Source organism: Lipophrys pholis, assembly GCF_963383615.2.
Source record: "Lipophrys pholis genome assembly, chromosome: 4".
Taxonomy (NCBI): Eukaryota; Metazoa; Chordata; class Actinopteri; order Blenniiformes; family Blenniidae; genus Lipophrys; species Lipophrys pholis.
The window spans coordinates 35,197,052-35,206,983 of record NC_137637.1 but is presented as its reverse complement, the minus strand read 5'-3'; the positions used below and the strand labels follow the sequence as shown (position 1 = coordinate 35,206,983).

The window sequence follows — 9,932 nt, the reverse complement described above, 5'->3', positions numbered from 1 at the left end:
AACAATCCAACATAGTAGTTTTATTTTGACAGTCACTGTGATAACAATCCAACGAAGTAGTTTTATTTTGACAGTCACAATATTAACAATCCAACTTAGTAGTTTTATTTTGACGGTCACCATAATAACAATCCAACATAGTAGTTTTATTTTGACAGTCACTGTAATAACAGTCCAACTTGGTGTTTTATTTTGACGGTCACCGTGATAACAATCCAACGAAGTAGTTTTATTTTGACAGTCACAATATTAACAATCCAACTTAGTAGTTTTATTTTGACGGTCACCATAATAACAATCCAACATAGTAGTTTTATTTTGACAGTCACTGTAATAACAGTCCAACGTGGTGGTCTGTCCATGAGAACGCCTTCGTTCTCCGAGTTTTAATGTTTAGAGCGTCTTGTATGCATTTATTGTTTATTGTTTATTATTTCAGATCTACATTAGTGATTATTCTTCCTTGGGTTTCATTACAAAAACAAACAGCCCCCACTAGTGGCCCCACATGAAAACTACATGGTTTTCAGGGTTTTCAAAACACTTCAGTGTAAAAGACAAACTTTTCTTCACTTGAAGCTTCTAATTGATTTGGTTCATGTTAGTTGTTCTGAAAAATGGTTCTTAGATTGTTTCTGTGTCACAACACAGTTTTTACACAATATAAATACTGACGTTCTTTCAATGCTGATGTTTTATCAGGCTTTGCCAACACAGTTTTTATTTTTTTGACCTGGAAAACCTGGAAAACCTGGAAAACCGAGGCAGCTGTGGGTCAACATGTGGCTCCTCTTATTTCCTACAGGAAACTGCTGGTGAGTCGCTGAAGCTTAAAGAAACAGAATGAGGCTGAAAAAAGCTTCTCAGGTGTGAAAACAAGTGCAAATATTTGTCACAAAAAACGAGAATCAATAAAGCTTTGCTTTGTTGTCACACACAATTTTATTGATCCACTTCTGCTTAAAACAACGTTTGTTTCAGAAGATTGACAAGTTTGATTTGGTTCTTGGACACAAAGTGACCCCACAGTAGAATGTGAAGAATGTTGAAGCCAGTGCTTTATTGTGAAAATACACAGAGCGCTCCAGTTAAACTGGTTGAGCTGGTTTTACTGGTCCACGTCCAGGAGGCTGGGAGGCTCTTCACGCTCTGCTGGCTCCGCCCCCTGCTGACTCGTCTCCTGCAGGAAGAAGGAAGGAGAATCAAAGAGTGTGTGAGGCCGTCGCCCTGCGATCCGGACGGAGTCGTCCTGTTTGGTGTTCGGGTGGAGAAGGAGTGACGCCAGGCTGCCGGCGGCGGTCTGGACGAGATGACGCCGGGATGTCTCGTGTCCTTAATCTGACTCGTCTTTTGCTAAAATCACATGGGACAGACGGAGTGGACGATCCTTCACCAGGTTTAACATCTGAATCAGACCCTCACAGACAATCCAGGCCCCGTTTCCACGACAACGAATTCCAGTGTATCCGCAAAACTTTCTTCACTTTGGGGGGTCCGTTTACACAGCACCAGTGTTCTGATCCACTGGATCCACAAAGTTTTTAATCCGGCTCCCAAGGTGGAAAGATTCTTTCAAGGTCTCTGTTCCCTCCTGCAGAGACTGATGGAGGCTCCAGAGCCTGTTACTGCTCATCCCCCCCTCCCTCCTGCTCCCCCGCTCATCCCCCCCTCCCTCCTGCTCATCCAGTTGTAAACAAACATGGTACGACCCGTGGTGGTACAACCCGTGGTGGTACGACCCGCGGTGGTACGACCCGCGGTGGTACGACCCGCGGTGGTACGACCCGCAGTGGTACGACCCGTAGTGGTACGACCCGTGGTGGTACGACCCGCGGTGGTACGACCCGCGGTGGTACGACCCGTAGTGGTACGACCCGTAGTGGTATGACCCGTAGTGGTACGACCCGTAGTGGTACGACCCGCGGTCCATATTCTAGTTTTATCCTCCAGATCAGTAGTTTAATAGTTGAGACTCTCCCTGATAGAATCCGGTTCCTCATCAGCCCACTAGGATGTCAGGTTCTCTCCATTTTCTTCACCTTTATAGTGTTTTGTTCTCTGCACACGTCTGTGTAGTTTCATTACAGAATCAAGCAGCAGCGCCCTCCAGTGGCCCGGCAGACTAACTACATGGTTGTCTCTGTGTCTGCTGCTGCAGTGGAAACACACTCTTTTTTTTGCGGATTAGGTGTTGTCAGGTGAAACGTTGTCGTGGAAACGGGTCCTCAGTCTTCAGTCGTCCTCATCAGTGTGTTTGAACTGACCAGAGAAACGCCGGCAGATTGTCTCGCTGTGAGGCGACGCCGATGTGTCGATGGAGTGAAAGGAAAAGGCTCAGGCGTCGTCCACACCCAGATGATAATACAGGAGGAGGAGGTGAACAGGAGAACAGGAGGACGAAGAGAACATCAGGAGGAGGAGAACAGGAGAAGTTTAAAACACTATATGTGTTCAGATGTGGTTTCAGATCCGGGTTCTTAATAGAAACAATACTGAGCCAAAAGTTTTGCCTTTTTGTTTTTAGTATTTCCCTTTTTTTTGGGGGGTGATTCATCTTGGGTTGGGGTTGGGGTTGGGGTTAGGGTTGGGGTTGGGGTTGGGGTTGGGGTTAGGGTTAATGAGTTAGTCACCAGGAACATCCCTGCTGGAGACGGTTAGCAGTGAGATCTGTAAGCACAGGAAGAGTCACCAACCAGACACAAAGATCACAACCTGAAACTCGACTATGGAATAAACCACAACATGCATACAGACGGCTGAGTGGATCAGGGACATGTTTTAACCTCAGGTTTGACAAGAGACAAACCGAAGGACATCTGAATTATGGATAAATGTTTCCCCGTTGAGTCGTTAAACTGCCTTTTCTAATCCTTCTGCTGCTGAGAGGAGGAAAAAGGTCCTTTGAAGGAAATATTGAGTTTCCCTGGGTCAGTGTCAGGTTTCCATGTTTGTTATTCCCAGTGGAGCTGAACCTCCTCTGCTTGTTGACTCACCCCAAAGGGCTCGCTGAACGCTCTGGAGGCGTTGTACAGAGGGTTTGGGATGGAGACCAGGGTGGGCTTGTTCCTGCCACCCGGGGAATCGTTCTCGTCTTCATTCTGCCACAAAGACAAAGACAAGAAGACCTTCGTCTGTTAGCAGGACCACAGTGATTCACACAGCAGCAAACCTCTTCAGGAGTCAGACACGCCAGAGTAAAACCAGCAGGTCTGATAACACTTCCTGTACAAACAACGCTGTAGTTACCATGCCTGGTCACCAGGTGGCAGTGTGTTTGTTTTGTAATGCAACAACAGGGTTATTCATGTAGACTGTTGTACGACAGGAAGTGGGCAGAACCTGAAGGAGCATGCCACTGCACTCCTGCTCGTTGACCTTTGGTTTTCTTCTTGACAGGAAGTGGGCGGAGCCAGTCATCACCATGTCAATGTGAGAGGTGGGGCTACAGACAGAGCGGCAGCAGAGGGGTGGAGCCAACTCAATCTGCTTTTTAACAGGTTTGATTGTCAGGGCCTGCTTCCCCCGCTGACCCCCCCTGCTAACCCCCCTTCCTACCCCCGCCCTCCATATGGCCTCACACCCTCCTCTGAAAGTATCAGCTCCTCACCCAGACCCCCCACCGACCCCCCACCCACCCCACCCACCCCGACAGACTGCCTGACTCACAGCAGGAGATGTAGAAGAAGACAGCTTGCTTCACTCCACAAAGGCCCCCTAGCGTCCTAACCCCCCCTCCCCCAGGATCCTAGAGACCACCCCCCCCATCCCCCCCTCCCCAAGGGTCTTAGAGACCAGCATCCCCCTCCCCTCCCCCAGGATCTTAGAGACCAGACCCCCCCTCCCCTGCAGGATCCTAGAGACCATCCCCCCCACCCCCCCTCCCCCAGGATCTTAGAGACCAGACCCCCCCTCCCCCACAGGATCCTAGAGACCAGACCCCCCAGTTACCCCCCAGTCTATGGCAGTTACAGCGCCACCTAAAGACTGGGCCTCTGGACTACATGGTTTTGAGTTCATGGTGACGTGTGGATTTTTTTTCAGAACGACGGAGAAGAAACCGAGTCTTTTGGCGGGTGTGGGCGGGGTTTGTCTCTAGAAGGTCCTGGTGCTGTGCGAGACGTCCTGCATGGATCTAAAGAGGACAGACTGGTGGCGCCGACGTCCCTGGAGAGACTGGACCTGAAGCTCCGGCTTGTTGGGTCCCACCTCCAGCTGGGAAACAGGAAGCTGTCGACTTTCTGCTCTACTGCATCTATTGATTCTTACTTATTTGATGGATTTAATATTGTATTACATGAATATTCCACGGTGAGGAAATTCCCTCTGGGATTGATAAAGTAGGTTCTATTCTTAACAGTCGGTTAAAATGTTTTTGTGTTGCTGTTGCCTGTGACCAAAGAAAGGCGATGGAAACGCTTCACATGAATCATTTCAATAAGAAAAGTCATTCTGAGCTTTCAGGGGTTCTGTTACTGACCTGCACCGTCGCTCTATAAAATGGCCCCATGTAGAGCCGAAACAAACAAAAGGTAGGACCGATAAATGAGTCACGAGTATTTAGATGATGATTATCTAACAGGATGTATCAGGATATTATCATTGTTACTCTGCAGAAATACTATTACTGTGGTGAAAACTAGTTCGTCATCTTGAAAATACTTCGGCTCAAAATGACAGTAAACAGCTGAACCACAACCAAAGTGCTGCTGACCTGTAGTTTGGCACCAGCCTCAACATGTTGCTGTCTACGGATGCTGGAAATCTTGACGGAAACTCACTTTGAAGTAGCGGAAGCGGAAGTTGTCGTTCTTGTGCTTGAGGAGGTAGTAGCCCACCGCGGCTAACACGCACGCCAGCAGCACCGTCAACACGGCGGACAACGCCACGCCGCCCGGGTGGGCGTGTCCTCTGGAGGCCGAGTGGAAGATCTGAAGACGACAGGTATCACAAACCCTTTAGAAACCTTTACACACACACACACACACACACACACACACACACACACACACACACACACACACACACACACACACACACACACACACACACACACACACACACACCTACTCTTATCTGTCCGCCTCAAAGCACCTTGACAACAGCTACACTTTCCTGCCCTGTTGCCATGGAGACGTGGCTCCGTACCAGGTCGCCTGCAGCGCCGCCCCACAGGATGACTAACAGAGGCGACCCTCCTTGGTGTGCTTGACTCTGGCAGCCATCTTGTTATATATTTATATATTTATTCATTTATTTATGTTTTTCCCATGACAGGAAGTGAAGCACATGATGTGACTGGGAGGTAAAAATGGTCCCAGCCACTTCATGTGTCTTCATGAGTTTGAAAAGTAAAGACCCCAGGTCTCCAGGATTCCAGGTCCCCAGGTCTCCAGGTCCCCAGGTCTCCAGGTCCACATTCACAGTTCAGAGGGTTCTTTTATGATTGGTTGAGGTTAGGGGGCTGTCGTCTGAACAAAACACTGACCAGAGAGGAAGTGAAGAAGAAACACAGCCCATTGATTGGTCCGGACCGAAAGAGGAAGTCCCGCCTTTTTAGCCCGTGGGGGCTGGGCTAGTTAGCTTGTGGCTAATGGGTACCACAAACAACCATGATATAAAGTCTTCAGAGCAGATATCAATGAGCTCTACTTCCTCCTCACTACTTCTTCCTCACTACTTCTTCCTCTCTACTTCTTCCTCTCTACTTCCTCCTCACTACTTCTTCCTCTCTACTTCCTCCTCACTACTTCTTCCTCTCTACTTCTTCCTCTTTACTTCTTCCTCTCTACTTCTTCCTCTCTACTTCCTCCTCTCTACGTCTTCCTCACTACTTCCTCCTCTCTACTTCCTCCGCTTTACTTCTTCCTCTCTACGTCTTCCTCACTACTTCCTCCTCTCTACTTCCTCTCTACTTCTTCCTCTCTACTTCTTCCTCTCTACTTCCTCCTCTCTACTTCTTCCTCTCTACTTCTTCCTCTCTACGTCATCCTCTCTACTTCATCCTCTCTACTTCCTCCTCTCTACTTCTTCCTCACTACTTCCTCCTCTCTACTTCTTCCTCTCTACTTCCTCTACTTCCTCCTCTCTACTTCCTCCTCTCTACTTCCTCCTCTCTACGTCTTCCTCACTACTTCCTCCTCTATACTTCCTCCTCTCTACTTCCTCCTCTTTACTTCCTCCTCTCTTCTTCTTCCTCTCTACTTCTTCCTCTCTACTTCCTCCTCTCTACTTCTTCCTCTCTACTTCCTCCTCTCTACTTCTTCCTCTCTACTTCTTCCTCTATACTTCCTCCTCTCTACTTCCTCCTCTCTACTTCTTCCTCTCTACTTCTTCCTCTCTACTTCATCCTCTCTACTTCTTCCTCACTACTTCCTCCTCTCTACTTCTTCCTCACTACTTCCTCCTCTCTACTTCCTCCTCTCTACTTCTTCCTCTACTTCCTCCTCTCTACTTCTTCCTCACTACTTCCTCCTCTCTACTTCCTCCTCTCTACTTCCTCCTCTCTACTTCTTCCTCTCTACTTCTTCCTCTCTACTTCCTCCTCTATACTTCCTCCTCTCTACTTGCTCCTCTCTACTTCCTCCTCTATACTTCTTCCTCTCTACTTCCTCCTCTCTACTTCTTCCTCTCTACTTCCTCCTCTCTACTTCCTCCTCTCTACTTCTTCCTCACTACTTCCTCCTCTCTACTTCCTCCTCTCTACTGCCTCCTCTCTACTTCTTCCTCTCTACTTCTTCCTCTCTACTCCTTCCTCTATACTTCCTCCTCTCTACTTGCTCCTCTCTACTTCCTCCTCTATACTTCTTCCTCTCTACTTCCTCCTCACTACTTCTTCCTCTCTACTTCCTCCTCTATACTTCCTCCTCTCTACTTGCTCCTCTCTACTTCCTCCTCTATACTTCCTCCTCACTACTTCTTCCTCTCTACTTCCTCCTCACTACTTCCTCCTCTCTACTTCCTCCTCACTACTTCCTCCTCTCTACTTCACATCTGCCCGCAAGATATTTTCCACCTTTTTCTTTCTGCATCTGCGTCTTCTGATTAGTGCTGTCAGCTTTGTTTGTTTCCTACCCAGAATGCATTGCGCTCTGCGTCATGTCCTCTAGCCCCGCCCATGAGAAAGATCGTTAGTAAAGGAACCAAGATGGAGGTTTTCAAGCTGACTAGAGCTCTTGTTCGATTTCACGTCTGACTCTGGATGTGAACACGCCCTTGGATGGTTGCAGGTTCGATTGCTGATCACTCTGCCTGTGAGCAAGACACTGAACCTCACACTGCTCCCAGTGGACGGACGATTGGACGCCCTTGTTGGTGTGTGAATGTTTGTGTGACTGGGTGAATGACGGTACCAGCGGAAGGAACTACATCATTTAGATCCATTTACCATTTTACCTTAACAAGGCCTAATCTAAAATGTTAACAGCTGCTGGGAAATGAGTTTCTAACCATAAGTACTTAATACTGACTCATATATTCACAGTACTTGGTGTGCATGTTCTGCTGGACGTTTTCGTGACGAGAGATATTTAGTTCATTCAGTCTGAATCCCTGTTTTCTTTGAGAAACAGAAGAGAAAAAAGAATAAACAGTCCTGAAGTGATCAGTGCAGGAGGAGCTGATCTGCAGCTCTTCATCACAGAGACTCTTCTTCATCAAACCGCCGGCAGTGAGGTGAAAAGGCTTGTACACAGACCACTGGCCTCACCAGGAGCTGCTTGGGACAAATGATGTGACGGTTAAGATTTATAATTACAAAGTTATTTGGTCTTTTGACACAATTCAACTAATCATGATGAGAAAAGTTAAATCTTTTCAGAAAAAAAGAAAAATCGGATTTGGTTTAAATTAAACAAGAAGAAATCAATATCTGAACTGCATTATCTTTAAAATGAATGTTTCTAAAGTTAACTGAAGTCCCTCTACATTAGTGACCTTCTTCAGGTTCTTTTCAGTCTGATTGCTTTTTATTCTCTTTTATCTTCTGAAGAACAAACCTCTTTTTGAAGGATTGTACTGTGGTACTGGGCTTCAAACTTAGAACATAAAACCAACATATCTTGTGAGCTTACAGCAGAGGAAATGTAACCAAGCAGTGGAAACGTTTGTTGTTTGTCGTCCCGCAGCCATATTCGATAATGAAAAGATGGCGGTTGCCATGGAGACGGCGACGCCTTCCTTGCACCCAGCGAGGAGGAGGACGAGACAAATAGCTGCTCCATCATTGAGTTTATTTCCTCTGTGGCCACAAAGCAGCTTCCAGAAACCCCTTCAGGTCGAACTGGGAAAGCCAAACGCTTTTAGTGCGGCGCGCTCGCCATGACGCCATGACGCCACGACGCCACGACGCCACGACGCCATGACGCCACGACGCCACGACGCCATGACGCCATGAACGGAGCAGAAACTGGCGCCGCGTAGCGACATTAGACGACCTGCAGCTCGTCTCCTCCTGTGAAATCATCTCATGTTGTGATTTCTAAAAGAAACATGTGAACTTCATGGTGGGCGTAATGTTTCCATGTGATGTAACTCCACCAGTATAAAATATTCTCTATGAAGAGTAAACGACCTTCATCATCAGAGGGCCTCGGCCGGAGCTCCAGCCTCTTAACATTTACCAGTAAAGCTTCAGAGACAAAGGGAAGGAGGGTCTAATGAAACGGGAGGCTGGGAGACGGAAACGGTGGGAGGATCTGAGCGACTTCCTCATGGGAAAATGGAAGATTCTAGAATCCTCAGTTCAAATGTCGGTGGACAAACCAGGAACTTTAGTGGAAGAAATGAAGTGCGTCTTCACAGGATTCAGCTCCCAGCTTCAGTAGAAATGTGATGAAGCTGCTGAGAGCCGCCATGTTTCCTCTTTCTTACTGTCAGCATCAGAATACCCCGGACTGAGTGAAACAACTGGACCGGTCAACAACAATCCTTCAGTAATGCTGAGCTAGTCCTGACTGATCGCCGCTGCACGGTCTGAGCTGGAACACCTGAAGTATCAGGATTCAGCGTTCAGAAGACTTTCATCGATGGCTGAAGCAAAAATACTGAACCTCAGGAGATCAGTTGGACCGCTGGAACGTTCAATAACCGTCACGGCTTCTAACAAACGGCTTCAGTCCAAATCCATTTTTGAAAGAGAGTAAAATGTTGTTGGAGTTTCAGTGTCGCTTCTACATGAGCAGAGGAGCTGAAACTGAAACGACCCCGGCTGGACTGAGAAGAACGTCTCTTCTCTTATCCTATCGGATCGATGTGCAGCGAGGACACGTTAGACCTGGACGTCCTGATCAATCATCTTCTAAAGTGGGCGGGTCTTTCTCTACTGCAGTAAAGTACTGAGGGATGCTTGGTCTTTGTTTACTGCAGTAAAGTACTGAGGGATGCTTGGTCGTTCTCTACTGCAGTAAAGTACTGAGGGATGCTTGGTCTTTGTTTACTGCAGTAAAGTACTGAGGGATGCTTGGTCTTTCTCTACTGCAGTAAAGTACTGAGGGATGCTTGGTCTTTCTCTACTGCAGTAAAGTACTGAGGGATGCTTGGTCTTTGTTTACTGCAGTAAAGTACTGAGGGATGCTTGGTCTTTGTTTACTGCAGTAAAGTACTGAGGGATGCTTGGTCTTTGTTTACTGCAGTAAAGTACTGAGGGATGCTTGGTCTTTGTTTACTGCAGTAAAGTACTGAGGGATGCTTGGTCTTTGTTTACTGCAGTACTTACTTCTAAAGCAGCAGGAATCGTGACGATAAGTCCTGTCAGAAAGTTAAATGAATGTTTCAGACTTTTCATTTCTCTGGTTCCAGAGAAGGTCCGACTCCATTTCCCTCCACAACTTCCTTCATTCATCAAATCAACTCCAAACAGTCGCCAGACCAACGCAGAGATAAACTGTCCTCCTCACCTCCCGTGTCTCTTTATGTGAATTCAAAACGCTTCCATA

General features: G+C 47.3%; 1 protein-coding gene across 1 annotated transcript in view; it reads right to left on the bottom strand.

The window, feature by feature from the left end:
* Positions 1–1,008: 1,008 nt before the first annotated feature.
* Positions 1,009–9,932, bottom strand: part of stab1 (stabilin 1) — a 92,223-nt gene continuing 83,299 nt past the window's right edge. Inside the window, exons 68-70 of the mRNA XM_080461178.1 lie at positions 4,779–4,928; positions 2,994–3,098; positions 1,009–1,180 (exon numbers count right to left, since the gene is read on the bottom strand). Of these exons, the coding sequence (XP_080317304.1) occupies positions 1,109–1,180; positions 2,994–3,098; positions 4,779–4,928 (327 nt within the window). The 3' untranslated portion in view covers positions 1,009–1,108. The remainder of the gene's footprint in view (positions 1,181–2,993; positions 3,099–4,778; positions 4,929–9,932) is intronic.